The sequence below is a fragment of the Astyanax mexicanus genome, chromosome 25, assembly GCF_023375975.1.
Source record: "Astyanax mexicanus isolate ESR-SI-001 chromosome 25, AstMex3_surface, whole genome shotgun sequence".
Lineage (NCBI taxonomy): Eukaryota > Metazoa > Chordata > Actinopteri > Characiformes > Acestrorhamphidae > Astyanax > Astyanax mexicanus.
The window spans coordinates 2340503-2357425 of record NC_064432.1 but is presented as its reverse complement, the minus strand read 5'-3'; the positions used below and the strand labels follow the sequence as shown (position 1 = coordinate 2357425).

The following is a 16923-nucleotide window of genomic DNA, read 5'->3' as shown; positions in this document are numbered from 1 at the left end:
TACTAGGCCAGTTCTAAACATTAAGCCCATTTCTGAACACCCACGAAGCAACCCTTCACCTAATATATATATATATATAGAACTAACTCTAACCATTTACTACTACTCTAACTCCAAACTAACTCTACTCTAAGTATACACTAACTATACACTATTTCTACACTAACTCTAGCCCTGAACTAATGTCAGTAGCAGCCCTACTGCTAAGCGTTTACTAACTTCTGTGCTAACTTGAATCTAAATTAAATTGATCCTAAAGTAATTCAATCTTAAATCATATAAATTCCTAAATAACTCCATAACCAACCTGTATTCTAACTCTAACTGTACACTACTTAAACCCTACCTTACACTCTGACTATGACACTAAATTGACTAAATGCAAACTTGAACCCTGAGCTACACTTCTCACTTCCCTGTTGAATGTTGATGCGCCAACATAGGTTTGTAGGTGACGTGTACTACTGGGCAGTTCTACACTGAGTATAAAATAATCCATGTTAAAATGTGTGGGTGGAGCCGTGTGTGTGTGTGTTTTACCTGGCCATCAGGAACTTTGGTTTGTAGTCCTTTACCCCTGTTTCTGGCTCAATGTGAACAGTGTACACCCTGCTGGATGAAACACACTTACACACAGTGAAGAGAGAGATCTGCATTACTAATGAAAAGAATGTAAAACATGTTAAAATCAGAGATAAAAGAATGCAAAATGTTAAAGAGTTCTAGAAGTGAATCCTTAATGAATGAAGGCAAAGAGAAGTAGTATTACTGATGCAACTGATCTTGGTGTTGCACGTGTTCAGGGTTGCCAGGTCCTGCCCAAAGTCAGTCTAAAACCCTCCCTTCAGTAGCTTAAACTAAATATGAGTTTATGACTTATTTTAGTCTTTTTTTTTTACAAGACATTTAGTATCAGTATCGCCATTTATCTTAAAGTCATTGATACTATTGTAACAAGTGTTTCATTAGTTATTTTATAAGTTTTATATCCCAGTCCAGAACATTTAATATTAACATAATTACATAAAAAAATACTTTTACTTACTCTTTTCTGTTCTTGCCCTCCTAAATTCTTATTTCTGCTCCTTAACATTTTTTTTCATTACCTTGTGATTTCTGGTTACATTTGTGGATTTCTTTCACGACTTGATTTTCAAACAAGCCCAATTTGGCTGGAAAATCACAAACCTGGCAACTCTGCAGGTGTTACAGCCAGAGCATGTTTAATCTCCTGAGACCTGGACCTTTGCTTGGTGTGCATTTCTAATTTCTCCTAGTATAAATGAACAAGTAAAAAACAAGTATAACAATTAAAAATAAACTTTTTCATTTGTACAGAAAGTTCTTTTTGCAAAAAACAACGTCCCCAAATGGGGACAGTAGTTTAATTTGACATGTAAAAATGATCCTCGCCATGTGGGATCAGGAGGACCCAATTATTCCAAAAGAGGTTAAAAGATTTATAACGAGAGTTTAAAAAAGCTTTAAATAAATATGTAAATTAGTAAATGTTTAGTATATAAATTATCAGACATTTTAAAAACTCTGATGCACAAACGCTCCATATAAACCCATTCATTTCGGACTCGGGAGCGCCCTCTAGTGTCTAGTGACAAACCCGTTCAAGTGGGTGTTTTATTTTCTTATGTTTGTCCTCCATTTTTCAAAGTGCACCACACTGATGAGGCTCCTCCTCTTTTATCATCATCCTCTCTCTTTCTCTTTCTGTTTATCATTACGTCTCTTCCAATAATGTTCGCTCCAACTTACTAACGCTGCAGTGTCTGCCCATCCTGTTACCATGGTGACGGGCTTTCTGCCAGCCCACATTTTCTTCTCTCTCTCTTTCTTGCTCTCTCTCTCTCTCTCTCTCTTTCTCTCTCTCTCTCTCTCTCTCACACACATGCACACACACACACACACAAACACACAATAAGGTAAGAGGCTTGTTTTCAGGGCACTCGCATGTTTACCATTAAACAATGTAACTCATTATAAACTAATAAAACACAGATAATAAAGAGGAACGAGTTTGAGAGTCTGAATTTCTGCAGTGTGTGTGTGTGTGTGTGTGTGTGTTTGTAGAAAAGCTGTTTGTAAATGTATTAATTTTCCATCGCAATGTGGTTCCATTCCTTCCAGTCTATAGTAGTAAAGCCAAAAATGCAGTAAAGACCAGAGGCGGACAATTGTAGAACTGCACAATTAGTAGAACCACCCCATTCTCTTTCCAGACCAAGCATCTCAGACTGCCTTCATTGAGTTTACAGCACAGCCATAATTGCCTAAAGCAAAGCTGATTTTCCCCCCGGATTCCAAGTTTGTCTAGAAAGTGTTTCAAAAGGTTTCAACAGTAAAAGTGCAGTTCATGTATTTTAATCACCAAATCATTTCCATTTCCATCAAATTACACTTTACCCCTGATACGAAACAAAGCTTCTGCAATCCAGAAGAACTAATCATTGTTGAAATGCTATTTGGACAAGATTGTCAACCAAGTACAAATACTACCAAGTCAAGGACGTCTAACTAAACCACATGTTAGCTGGGTGAATAACATCTAATTAACATTACATTGGCAATTTTCACAAATGTCAAAGTTAATGCAGAGAAGAACTTCATACAGATTATCGTTTATTTTGTACTCATACAACACCACATGGTCAATAATAGCATAATCAACTGGATGAACTAGTTTTCAGAAAGCTCAATTACAAAAAAAAGCTACTCCAACTCCATAATCCAATGCTGTCCATCAATCATTTAATTCCCTGATTTAGACATGCCTTCTTAGAATATCAGAATAAAGTTTTAAAAACTTTTTTTTTCTCTTATTTTTCCCCAATGAAGCATGGCAAATTGTCCTGCCCTTTAATTGTCCTGCTGTTAGTCAGCTGTATATCACATATCACAATTTTTTCACAGTATTTTTTAAGTGGCAATACAGGGCATTCATTCACAGTGCCCACCCCACGCCCATCCCCTGGCCCCTGCCAGCACTGCTGTATACAGTATAGAGCAGGTAGTGAGGGAGAGAGCTGGCAGGGAGCCTACACCCAACAAGTTTAAGCACATCTTTACATTCTACTTGCACAGTTGAAATGAAAAAAATGAGTTTACTCAGTTCACTACCTCCTCACAAACTGGGTATTTTCCAGTTGAAAGATACAAGCTGTACAACGCTAACTTTAGCATATGTTTGTTTAGCATAGAGGTATTCTCTATGTAAATTGATCTAACAACGCCTGGAGTCTGTGCTTCAACACACAGTGCCGGCACTAGTGTGCAATGGGTTTTACATTGCATAGTGAAAAGTGGATGTCTTTTCAACTGTAAATTCTAAAAATCAAATTAAAGCCCTTTATCAAGTTTTGTGATTACGAAGGGCCACTGCAAAATGTACTGTATGTAGCGGAAACACTCCTCTGAAAGCGCATAAAATGAGGACCCTCCTGGCCACGGATTCTAAAGTAATCCTGAGCGTTACTCCAGAATTTAACCTCAGAAGTGATGAACTTTTTCATCACTTCAGTCTCCAAGCCATAGTATGGAGTTTTCTCCACAAAGACTTCCTCTATACTGGAGTCACTTTAGGTCGGGAGGACGACGCTCAAAAACAGTCCTGCTCTCCTCTTGCTCTCTGTCACACGCTGATCTTGGCGGAGAGTAAAGGCGAGAAGAAGAAGTCGAAGGCGAACTTCACGGCTGACTGAGTGCTCTTCCTCCAGTTGCGCTCAATCTTTACCTGCCGTCCCTCAGGCAGCAGTGAGGATTTACATGCCAGGCAGTGGATTGCCTTCAGTTCAAAAACGGGCAGCTTAGTCCCTAGCTTCCCTTCGATCTTAGTGCTGAACTCCACCATGCTGCCCGGGTCCAGATTCAGCAGGACCTGCTGGAACTCGTGACTTGCGGAGAGGACGATGTCACCGGCTGGGTCGTCCTTCTCGTTGACTCCATCCACCGGCCGACCGACAGTCACCTCGAAGCGATAGCTATCGAAGCGTTTGACGTGACACTGGTGCTTGGCCACAGATTTGATGCGACAGAGCTGCTCCTCCTCCTGCTTCTGGAGAAGAAGAGAGATGTTCACATTTTCTGGGTCCTCAAGATAGGTGTTAGCATTCTGCACAGGTGCACTAGCATTCTGTGGCGAACAAGTGGGATATGCCTCGCCGTAGAGGCACCTCAACCAGTCGCCCATGAAAACCGGCAGGAGGTTGATGAGAGACTGAGCTCCGTTTTCTGTCTCGGCCACCCGGATGTGACGAAACTTTCCGGTCCAGGTGACCCGATGGCCTTCCAGGTGGCTACAGAAGAGCTGGGTCTGAGCCATGCCCTGTCTGCTCCATGCAGGTGGCCCGCAGAGCGACCCATACTCCTGCCAGGTAAGGGTGGAGTTATACACCTTCAGTCCCTCAGTGTTGTAGACGTAGGTGCCACACATCAACACTACGGTGGTGAGGCAGAGCAGGATGAGCTTCACAGGGCCACGGTGGGTGATGGAGCGCATGACCTTCAGGATTGACAGACTGAATCGGGTCCAGAGTCTCAGAGTGACAGGAACGGCACAAACCGCCAGCGTAACCAACATCTTGGTGAGCTCTAGCTCGAGGAACCACTTGGCAATTTGGATCAGCAGCATGGCGGCCAGTCCCAGGGCCAAAACAGGCAGGGCAAACAGGAGCAGGAAATAGGCAACGCAGGTGCGGATGAGGCCGATTGGCGTAGAGTTCTGAAGCAGAACCACAGAGAACTCCCACCACATGAAGCAAACCAGGTATGGCACTAGGAAGCAGTAGGTGCCCCTGAAGCCACGCATGCGTGCCATGCTGTGGAAACACACACACACACACACACACACACAGAAAAGAAATTAATATCTACACAATTCACTGTAATAAACTGTAAAAAAAACCCAGAAAAAAACCCAGTGTTTAAATAGAACTCATTACTAATTCTCATGTTTAGCAATGCAAATAAACACTTTGTTAAGAAACAAGCCATTAATTTGTGTTGTACAACTGTGACTACTACCAATCCCATTTCTCTTTTGTGCCCCTACTCTTTTTAACGTAAACCTTTCCCTTGGAACAGAGTTACAAGTAGAAATGGTGAAATTCTCCACCTAAGAATTGGGACAACCCTTCAAGTAACAGATACAGATATAGCAGTGGAGCGCTAAAGTTCAGCAACCTAGCTGCCGGTTACTTAGTTAACTCAAGGGCATTGTGTGGGGATGGGGAGCTGAAATGAGCTTTTATTCAATTTTATTTTTCTGTTCCACCTTAAATGCTGCATCTTCTGTCATCTGTTGCAGCATTTAGGATGGAAGATGAACTTTTGGCGATATTTTTATGCTTGTTATGAAGAAAATGACCATAAAAATTGGAACTACACATCAAACTATGGTAATATGGTGATTATTATAATTATTGTACGTTTTTTGGTGGCATGTGGCGCCATCTTGCCAGTTTAGAGTGTAAATGTGAAAAAAACTTTGTTTGAAGACTCATGTAGCCCTAACACTTCTCCTTACAACCCAAACCTAACAAGAATCAGGACACCCTCTACCCAGGTGTGAACACACAAAACATCCGGGTAGTGCTAAGTGTTTCCCTATTTCTGGAGACCACCAATAGAATTAAAAAAAAGTGAAACGGTCTTCAGTCATTATTTAACATCTGCACCCATTTAAAAAGAAATGCAGAAGCTACCGTAGGGTCTAAACTGTTCATGAGCTGTTTAGTTTAATCGGATGTGTTGGAACAAGAAAACGCAAAGATGTTCATGACAGGAATACATGTTTAAAATGTGTATGTGTGTGTGTGTGCGCATGTGTGTGTGTGCTGACCTGAAGAATAGGTAAAACAGATAGATGTAGAGGAGGCACGGCAGACTGAGCGTTAGCTCCACACTCTCTCCCAGCGGCACCACAGTGAAGGTTTGTCCCAGAACCCTCAGGGCCATTTGCTGAGGCAGTCGAGTGGTGAGCGCACAGAGAGAGGACGCCACCTCGATGATCAGTGCCCTGCGAGCGTACGCTGCCGCGGACGGGCTGAGGGACACGTAGCTCAAAGCCGTGAAGAACACGGCCACGGTGGAAAGCTCGGAGCAGGGAATCCAGCGCTTATCAGCCACGGGGAAGCTGAAGATCACAAAGCACACGGACACCAGGAAGTAAACGTACTGTTCCAGATTATTCCAGCCGAAGTGCGTCTCGGCCTGCTCCACATCCAGCCCGGGTTCGAAGCGGGTCAGCAGAGCGGTCAGCGCACTGAAATTCTCCCAGCCTTTACTGCTGCGGAACACCCTGAGGGTGCAGATCACCATGGAGATGAAGGCCAGGTAGAAGACGAGCAGCGGGATGGTGAAGGCGAACAGGTCGACACTCAGGTTTGAGATGATGAAGAAGAAGATCAGAGCGTTAACATGCTGGGTAGGGATGATGGTGCTCAGCCACTGGACTCCAGCACGGGACGCCCAGTCCACCAAGTGCTCTTTCATCTCCAGGATGAGGTGCAGAGGGTACTGCAGACCCTAACGTCAAGAATACAAATATTTTACAGACGACCCAACTTCTAATTTTACACACACACACACACACACACATAGTGCTGGATGATATGGCCAAAATTTATATCACGATATATTCCTTAATTTCGGTCGATACGATATAATTTTAATATCGATATAAATACTTTGAAGGCCTCAGAAAAACTGCTAAGAATCCCAGCAATGGAAATCTGTAGATTACTGTCTGAAATTTAAAGCCTCCTCTCACAAAAAACTATATAATCATTTAGAAATAAAAAATGGTCAAAAAAAACAATGCTCACTTTTGCATTATTTTGCATGTAGCAAAATAAAAACATGACACCTCTGTTAAACACAAACCTATAACCTATATACATATTACCAATATAAATAACTTTACATTACAACAGAGGCAGAGCTTCTTATTCTTTTGTAAACATGTTTAACAGATCAAAACAAAAGTGCTTCAACCAGGATAAGGAATACAAAAAGCTTTCACATACATAAAAGTCCTGCGCTGAAACCGAGCTTCATCGCGGGGTATTTTAGGTGCGGAACGGAGTGCGGCCGAGCTTCATCGCGGGACTTTTTAGATGCGATGCTGAGCCGACCCAAGCCTAGCCTAGCCTAGCCTATCTGGCTACGTGCCTGTATGATTACGTCATTACGCACTGACGTAGCCCGGCTACGGAGGCTGATTGTGTTCAGCTCTGCAGTGAACTGACGCTGCTAAAAAACGCCCGTCTGTGATAGATTCTGTAAATTATACATATCGATATGCCTCAAAAATGATATCACCGTTATTGAAACATTTCTTATCGCGATAAATACCGATATCGAAATATTGTCCAGGCCTACACATACATAATAAACATGTTTTACCAGGAAGTGAGCTTTAATGTCCATGGCTCTCTTCATGGCACCACTGCGTTTGGTGTCAAGCATCATCCCAGTTCCCCAACTTCTTTTCCGTGTGCGCTTCTGCACTACAGGTGACACCCCCTTCGGTTCCAACACACACAAACAAACAAACATAATACAAAATATCTGTTATTTAGCTTGTATCACACTAAGACACTAAGCTACAGTTTCTGAAGCTGTTTTTGAAGCTAAATGATGAAGCTGTTATGTTGTGATCCTGCCTGGTCCAGTGGTGCTGATGCTGAGGGCCATTTGTCCAGACTGCTGTCCCCCCTGTTTTGGACTGAACCATTGCTCATTGGGGAGATGCCCTGAGCGTAGTTTTTAGTCATTTCCACAAAGTTCTCCACATCTACATACTGGGAGGCTGGAGAAGTGAGCAGAGACACACAAACACACACACACACACAGTCATTTTAGACGCTTCAGAAAGAAAATAGTCACAAACACAGATAAAAAAAGTCACAAGTGACTTAAACAGTACTGTAGGCCTTTAAATCTTTAAATGCATGCCGGAATAGATCAATTTACTCACAATCAGCAGCCACCATGTTCTCCAGGACTTTCCTCTGTGTTTGGACAGTAGGCATTCCAGGACAAACGGCACCTGTATGTCCACATTAAACACTGACACAGCAGAATCCACCAAACACATACAGTATTACATATCACTGAGAGAAAGAGACATCTATATAATAATAAGAGACAAATTAACCCCTGAATTATGAAGCAGTACAATAAACTTTCTGTATCATGGCATATTCATAAGACATAAGACTCGGCAGCAGTTTTTATACACCAGACAAAATGACATGTTCATTCAGATTATGCAATGAAAAGTCTTATGTTCTTGCCTGAGACTCATTTGTTTTATGCTGTGGTAGCCAAGATCCTGTTGCTTTTTTGTATTAATTGTGGCCCTGTGGTTTTTTGACCAAGACCCTATTGCCGATTGCCTTCCTGCCTGAAACCCTGTTGCCTGATACCTTCTTACCTGATGCCTTCTTGCACGAGACCCTTTGGCCTTTGCCTGAGACCCTTTTGCTTATTGGTTTCTTGCCTGATGCCCTGTTGGCTAAAAACCCGTTTTATTTCAGCTTGAGACCCTGATTAAATTTCTTAGTGCTTTCTTTGCCTGGGACCTTGATGCTGTCATGTCTGAGACCCTGTTTCACTGTGCCTTCTTGCCTGAGACCTTGTTGGAAGTTATATTCTTGCCTTAGACAATGTTTTCTACTTAATGCCTTTTTACCTGAGACCTTATTCCTTTAGACAATGTTGCCTGAGGTCTTATTGCTTGAGACACTGAAGCCTTTCCCCTGGGATACATTTGCCTAATGGCTTTTTTGCTGTGTCAAATGAACCACTACCACCACTTCCCTAAACAATTGCTATTTTTGTCTGAAATGTGATGAAAACTGATGCTGAGGTCTGGGCACAGATTCGATTTAGACATATCACAACCGTGGCCATTTTGAATGTGTATTCCAGTAAAAGAACAAATGGCAGCTTTAATCAGATAATATGTTTTGTTTTCAATTTGGTATTTTCTTGTTTAGGGATAAATATGTGTGTGTGTGTTCAAGAAACTGGTCCTTAACCTGTGTTGACCTGACTGACGTTCTGCAGCATTTCAGAAGTGGTCACTTTCACCTTCCTGTCTGGGTTCAGTTTCCAGTACATCATCATCGCCGCTCGCCGAACCGCCTGCTCAAACTTACTCTCAGTCGATAGCTTGCGCACTTCCTCCTCGTTCTCTGCTGTTATACCTGCAGGGTCAGTTAGGTCACCAGTCAGCTTTGGTTGATGACATCACAGGACATCACAGATCATCTTGTACTTGGCTACAGATGCATGTATACCTTTTTTCTGCATCCAGCAGCGTTGCAGTAGTCGGGCTGCATCTTTGCGGCCCTGTTTCGCTGCCCGCAGCAGCCACTCCACAGCTTGCTGGTTGTTAGCATCAGTATCTGACTCCAGCGCCAGCTTCAGGTAGCGTTTACCTACCTACACACACACACACACACACACACATTTACATTTTTAGTGTTTGTCTGATGCTCTTAGTATCTACATCCATTTTCCATTTTATCAGCTTTATTTACCATATAGGAGCAATTTGTAGTTCTATAATTACAGACTCTAGTCCTGTATCTGTTTCTCTACATACTTTATTATCCCATATTTCACACTGCTCTTCAATAGTCACAACCAATATAGAATAACCTTTATGATTTGGGTGGTGGGTCATTCTCAGCACTGCAGTGACACTGTAGCAGTGCTGCTGGAGTTTTTAAACACTGTGTCCACTGGATGCTGAACACAGGACGCTCTCGACAGGATATTTAAGGTTGGTGAACTAATCTCAGTTCAGCAGTGACAATGAAGTGTTTAAAAACACCAGCAGCACTGCTGTGTCTGATCCACTAACACTATTTTAATGCCACTGCAATTCTGAGAATGACCAACTGCCCTAATAACATCTGTTCTGCGGTGGTCCTTTAGGGTCCTAACCATTAAAGAACAGGGTGAAATGAGGATTATGTAGTGTCCAGAGAAACAAGGAGGTGGTCATAATGTTATGCTTGATCAGTTCATCACAGCAGAGGGTATTTATAGTTGGTGATCCAGATACGTTCCTGAAGGCACACACCTGGGTTCACACTTTCACACTCAGCTTAGAAAGAATTACTTCCACCTTACGTTACTCACAGCTCTGTGTGTGTGAGAGAAAAAGTCAGTGAATGCGTGTGTGTTTGTGTGTGTGTGTGTGTATGGGTGTGCGTGAGAGAGGTACTGTATATCTACTTGCAGAACACATGCTTATATTTGTGTGTGTGTGTGTGTTTGTGTGTGTTTGTGTGCATGCAGACATCTCATGTTCCACAGAGCTGAAAATAGACACACACTCACTCAAAACATACACACACACACACACACACACACACACACTTACACACAAACAGTTTTAAACACAGCACCACAATCGTGAGTCCGTGGGTTGAAGTCATGTAAAAGTGTGCTGGAGGTCTGGGATGGAAGATGCACAGAAACACCATGGGGCACCATGTGTATGGGAGCAAATATTATTTAATATTTAATATTTAATATTTAATATATAAATATTATTTGGCACAAAATGTTTCAGTCCCGTCACAGTCTGTCTGCTTTCTTTGGACTCTGAGTTCTTCTGAGAAAGACTCCATAACCCAGCATGCACCTGTGCTCAACCCTCCGAACATGCCAGATCAGATGATGCATCGGTGTTCTGGCTCGCCATGCTTTGAATTATTGCTCACACCTAGACTCTTTAGTATAAATACCCCCTGTTGTCCTTCACTCTTTTACTTAGCTCTTCTACCTCATGTTACTTTTGTTATTTTTGACTATTTGTTAGTTGTTTTTTTTTACATCTTTAAACTTTTCACTCTCAGTATCAGTTTACTATCTCTTTACATACATTAACTGAGCTCACTTAGCCTTAGCATTTGTTTGTTTATCTAATGATTGGCTGCATTTTCCTCACATGTGATTTGGGAAGCACTGCTGAGGTACATTCATGACTGGCATTCATGAATAGTACCACTGTAGTCATTTCATGAATTTCATACATTTCATGCTTAGAATAGCACTGCTGAAGTAATTTTGTGATTAGAGTATCAACGCTGTGATAAATGCATCGGGCTTTGTTGCTATGTCTACTGGAAAATCAAAAAAAAGTTTAGTGTTAAAGAGTTTAGAGTAAATCTGTTTTAAAACTGTAATTTTGTAATTGCCTTTAAAAAGCAAGATAAATATATATTTGGGCTATTTACTTTATTTAGTGTCAAAAAGATAAAAAAAAAAACATGTTCAGTTTTTTAGCTTTTGCCCTATAATTTCATTTTAGTGCATCTCTACTCTTTATCCATTGCTTTGGGATTTACAGGAACCTCCATGAAAGCCAGGGACCCCCCACTAAAGCCTCACAATCCCAACCCAGCCCAATGTATTTAGGAATAACCATTGGCAGGACTCTGGAATGAAGTCTAGAAATAACCCTCCCTGTGATCTCACAGCCTGTAAACGGGGTGCGGAAGCATGCATGCTGTTGACCTCAGACTCAGACTTCATATATATTACATGGTTCTGATGAACCGTTTGGTTGAGCACATTTAAGTCACTGTATTTATTGAAGAAGAACCTGAACCCCCACCTGACTGTGCCGTCTCTGCCAATGTCGCTCCGTGATTGGCTAATCAAATCCACTATGAACTAATACATTAGTTCTCATCCATAAATCATGTTCATAAAGATGTTTAATCTCGGATTCTGTAAACATGTTGATGTGTGTGTGTGTGTGTGTGTGTACTCACATTGCTCTGTGCTTTAGGATCTCCTCCTTTAGCTTTTTCCAGTAATTCCTCAAATGTCAAATCTTCCTCAGTCTCATCCTCTATCACACACACACACACACACACACACACACAGAAATATAAAATAATGACAGTTAAATGATATATGTATTCTACTTAATATGTCTTTGATTAATTGAGTAATCTGATAAAACATTTTTTTTCTTATTGGAAGACCAATTATAATAAACACACAAGAGAAAATAAGACATTATCGGTTTCTTTTTTATATGAGAGTTTCATTTTCGTAAAATTCACATTGTGCACCTGTCTAAATATCTCAATAACGATATTGAAACAATACCAGGCAAAAACCTAAAACATCAGCAATTATGGAATAATAGAAGATCAAACATGGAACTAAAATAATTATTTTTTTATATTGTTTTATTTAAATAAAAAAACTGTAAAAAAAATTATAATGTGAACATTGGAGACATTTAAACGTTAAAATCTGCTGATATTTCATGAATTATTATTATGTGAAATATGTGTTTTTTGGACGTTTTGAGAAAGTTACTTGAAAGTATTTTAAAAGAAACATACTTTAAAAAGAAACTGATGCATAGGTAGATAGATAGATAGATAGATAGATAGATAGATAGATAGATAGATAGATAGATAGATAGATAGATAGATAGATAGATAGATAGACCGACAGATAGATAGATAGATAGATAGATAGATAGATAGATAGATAGATAGATAAGGTAGATAGATAGATGCTGACCTTCCTCCTGCATACTGGTCTGTTCTTTCTTCATCCGACCCTCCAGCACCATCTGCTTCGCCACCGCCGCGAAACTTCGCTTGCCTCCTGCTCGGGACGAGTGGCCTGTAGGGGGCGTCAGACTGGTGGGTTGATGGGAGGGGGAGGGGTTAGAGGTGGGAGCTGGAGGGGATTGGGGTTCAGAGGATGGGGTCGGGGGGTTGAGTGCAGATGCTGCAGGAGTAAAAGTGAGTATAGTTGGTTAGCAGGGGAGCTGTAGTTTTTAATCCACAGTCATTTTTCTTCATCTCTTAATACTTTAATCCTTTCTTTTAATATGTGCTTTATGTAAATTCTGGACAGCAAGTGTAACATAATTGAACATATCAGTTACAAACAACAGAGAATATGTAAAAAAATATGTAATTAAAACTAACCTGGATCCATCTTGATAGAAGGCGATGTGGAAGAAGTGGGAGTGGAGTTCTGCAGGGATTGGGAAGGTTTGGGAAGGGGACCTTTCAGGTGTGGTAGAGGTTTTGGTAAAGGGGAGCTTATGGGGTCATTCTCTTTTGAGGTCACAGGGGGTGAGAGAAGAGGTACATTAGTGTCCATCCCGCCCTCTGCAGAGACAAAAACACAAACAACCAGTCTCAGTGGAGAGTGGAGAGAGAGGAAAGTGTGGAAAGTGTCACCTATGACCCTGGTGTTGCTCCTCCTCGCCTCATGAGGTCGCACTCACCACAGTACTAGTGCCTTACTTACCTGTTGCATGTTAGTAATCAATATCTGGATATATACACACCTCTCTGAGCTTTCTATGCGACGTCTTGTCTGGTTCTCTTTGCAATTCGAAGCGCTGTTATCTACTTGTTCGCTATTCCGTTATCTGACTTTTTGCTCACGTTCTTGGACTCTGTTTTTTTTGGATCTCCCTTGCACGTTTTGTTTTTTTGGTGTTACTCTCCGTAAATAAACCTGCGTTTGGATCCTCACTCCTTGGTCTTGTGGAACAGAAAGAAAGGAAAGTGTGGGAAGTGTGGAAAGAGTGGAGAGTGTGTGGAAAGGAGTGGATGGAAAGTCCTAAAAGATTGAAGCATGTGGAAAGAGTGGAAGATGTGGAAAAAGTAGAGTGTGTGTGGAAAGAAATGGAAGGAGAGTCTTAGAAGACTAAAACATGTGGAAAGTGTAAAAAAAAAGTGTGTAGAAAGGAGTGAAAGGAAAGTCTTAAAAGATTGAAGCGTGTGGAAAGAGCGGAGAGTGTGTAGTGTGAGAAGATTGTGGAGACTGAGTAGAGTGTGGCGTGTGAGGAGAGACTTGAAATATTAAGTAGTGTGGAAGGGATGGAAGATGTGAAGAATGATGAGAATGAAGAGAGTGTAAGGAAGGTGTGAAGTGAGTGTGGAGAGTGAAGAAAGTGTAGAGTGTAAGAATGGGGAAGGGATGGAAGATGTGGAGAATGAGGAGAGTGTGAGGAAATTGTGAAGAGTGTGAGGAGATTAGGGAGAGAGGAGAGTGTGGAGTGTGAATAGTGTGAGGAGACACTATAAAAAAGGAGTAACGATATGAGTACTTTTTTGTACTCAAAGGTACACTCTTCATAATTGTAGCCTCAAAGGTGCAATATTGGTCTTTACAGGGTCAGATTTGTTCCCTCTGAAGGACAAAGTCTTTCCTAACAGCAATAAGTACAAATTTGTACCATTTAACCTGCAGCCAAAAGGTACATACTAATAAACAATATATATTTAAATTGCACATTTTACATTTAAAAGCCAGACAACTTTGGATCATCAAGTTCTTGACACATATTCAATTGATGATGATGTTTGTAATCTTTCTAATCTTTACTGGCACAAAAAACAATGGGTACAAAAAAAGACTTTCACTGAAAGTGAAAGCGGCAAGCTTTATACTCTTTTGAGTACAAATCTGTACTTATTTTTCTTAGTGTGTAGTGTGGAGTGTGAGAAGTTTGAGGACTGTCTTAAAAGAGCGAAGAATGGAAGTTATGGAAGATGTGGATGTGAGGAAAGTGTGGAGACTAAAGAGTGTGAAGAGAGTGTGGAGAGTGAAAATGTGAAAAGTGTGAGGAGAGTGAAGTGTGGAAAGCATGAAAGATGTGGAGACAATAGACACAATTTACTTTTCTTGATTTTTAAAAAATAAACAGTTTTTCTGGTTTATATATTTATGTCGATGTATATGTCTTGGTCCCATTTTATAACAAGTGTCTGTAATAACTGCTTGGTTACACATTAACAATCCACATAATAACTACTGTAACTACTGGCGAAGTTTGCATTGGTACAGGTTTATTACAGATGTACATCAAAAGTGTAATTACACACTTTTTTAAGTTGTTTATGGACAAAAAAAACAATAATAACATTTTTATGTTTAACTGGCACTGATACACACTGTGTAGCTACATAACCTGTACTAACCTGTAATAAAAAATGTACCAATGCATAATTCACTAATTATTATCTTGTGTCTATATGTGTCTATCTACGTGTCTGTTAACGTGTAATTACACAGTTAAGACATTATAAAGTGGGACCTATTTCTTTGATTATATCCTTTTTATAAACATTTATATACTTCGTATACACTGCACACACACACACCTATCTACCCCCACAAACACACACACACGCTCTGTGCCAGATGACACAAGATACTTTGCAGTGTGTGTGACTGACAGTGGGGTGTGTGTCTGTTTAGAGTGTTCATACAGTTTTAAAGTGTTTACATACATGCAAACACACACACACACACATATACATATATATACATACATATATATATATATATGTACACAAACACAGACCTAACAGAGTAACATGCGGACTCACGCTCGCTGGTGGACGAACAGTCGGTCAGTAATTTCAGCTCAGTTTAGAATCCTAAAATAAACTCTGCTCCCGAGACCCCGGCCAGCCCCCCACTGCCCCACTCACACAGCTCCTCTCTGACACACTGGAGGTCTTCTTCAGCCCTGTACAGACAAGCCCCCCCCCCCCCCACTGTGATTGGTTAAAAAAAACATTAACAAAATGAACAGTGAACGGGTTTCAGGTAAAATGGGCAGGAAAACCCTGGTGATCAAATAATATTTTTCAAACATTCATTCAAATCTTAATAACCAATTTTTCAGTTTTTTTAAATGTTATGGATTATCAGCAATGCAAATTCTTTAAAGGTCTCATTCCACTAAAATCCACCTTTTCTTGTACTTTTCTGTGAAATACTATAAGTCTCTCTGAGTTGTAGATGCATGCTGCATATAAAACTGTTCTTAAACCTGCATAGAAAATAAAATATTCAGAAAAACGACTGGATCAGGAAAAGCAACGTGTCTACCTCAACTCGTGAAATAGTACTGATGGCCTCGCTCACCTCGGCTCGGGACTGCCCACAGACAGAGCTGAAGCCGGGCTGCAGCAGAGCCGACTCTGTTTCTCATTAGCTAAAGAGCTTACAGCTCTGTTTACAGAGCTAGTTAACGTTAGCTATCTTGTGTAAGTAACTATAGGTTTAAATCGGATCTCCGGTGGATTCCGCATCTTACAGCGACTATAAATACACACTACGGAAGCATGGTGTGACGAGGTAGCACAACTCGACAGAATTCTGGTCAAGAGCTGAAATCCTGTCCTTCTTCAAAGACCACTAATCTAGTGAACTAAACCAGGATCCCTTTTTTTTCACAAAAACGGCTCACGTGGCATTTATTCCTACTAGAGACCACAACTAGACATTTTTAAATATGTATGAAGAAACAATGGAATGAGACCTTTAAGCTTGTTTCTTAATTTTAATTTTTTTTCTTTAATCAAAGTTTTATTGTGTTTTATTCTCCTGTTGGAATAGAGAAATGCCAAAATACTCTAAACCGAAGGCCTAATTATTACACATATCTTTATTCACTGATACAATCTGATAAAACCCTCATGAATTGTTGGAAGCCTTTGGCTCAATAATAAAAAAAAAAATATATATATATATATATATATATATATATATATATATATATATACTTAGTATGGCTGCTGCACTTATCTCCACACTGAGGAGAGCTTTCACCACTTGTACGCTGACCCTCCTCCACTTGTAGTGTAAACAGCTATCTGATTGGCTCTTTTTCTTGAAGGGTGGGACTCTATCCGTGAATGAATGCTGGGTCATATTTTCGTCAGTGGCTGGCTTCTTTATTCCTTATAACGTATCTGGATACATCTTGTTTAGCTAGTCTAGCAGGCTTTAGTAAGTTTGAGTGAGAGAAAACAACCTTGTCATCAATCTTAGCCTCACTAAAACTATGAAATGTCTTGGAGCTGTAATTTCTAATAAGTGTTGATG

The 16923-nt window shown here is 40.6% G+C and overlaps 1 protein-coding gene across 1 annotated transcript; it reads right to left on the bottom strand.

Annotated features, from left to right (window-relative positions):
- Positions 1-2929: 2929 nt before the first annotated feature.
- wfs1a (Wolfram syndrome 1a (wolframin)) lies at positions 2930-15534 on the bottom strand. The gene is made up of 11 exons (XM_007229290.4): positions 15417-15534; positions 12996-13181; positions 12580-12792; positions 11811-11890; positions 9318-9462; positions 9057-9224; positions 7991-8062; positions 7677-7822; positions 7417-7536; positions 5852-6537; positions 2930-4829 (listed from the first exon to the last, which is right to left on the bottom strand). Exons 2-11 carry the CDS (start codon positions 13171-13173, stop codon positions 3644-3646), a joined length of 2994 nt encoding a protein of 997 aa, XP_007229352.4. The 5' UTR covers positions 13174-13181; positions 15417-15534; the 3' UTR covers positions 2930-3643.
- Between the last annotated feature and the right edge of the window lie 1389 nt (positions 15535-16923).

Bases quoted from the DNA above. Each gene is read 5' to 3' on its own strand.
- wfs1a (XM_007229290.4), bottom strand. From the start codon at position 13,173: ATGGACACTAATGTACCTCTTCTCTCACCCCCTGTGACCTCAAAAGAG. The intron at 11,891-12,579 runs GTCAGCATCTAT...TGTGTGTGATAG, and splicing joins GACCAGTATGCAGGAGGAAG to AGGATGAGACTGAGGAAGAT. The intron at 7,823-7,990 runs GTGAGTAAATTG...TCACTTCTCCAG, and splicing joins GAACATGGTGGCTGCTGATT to CCTCCCAGTATGTAGATGTG.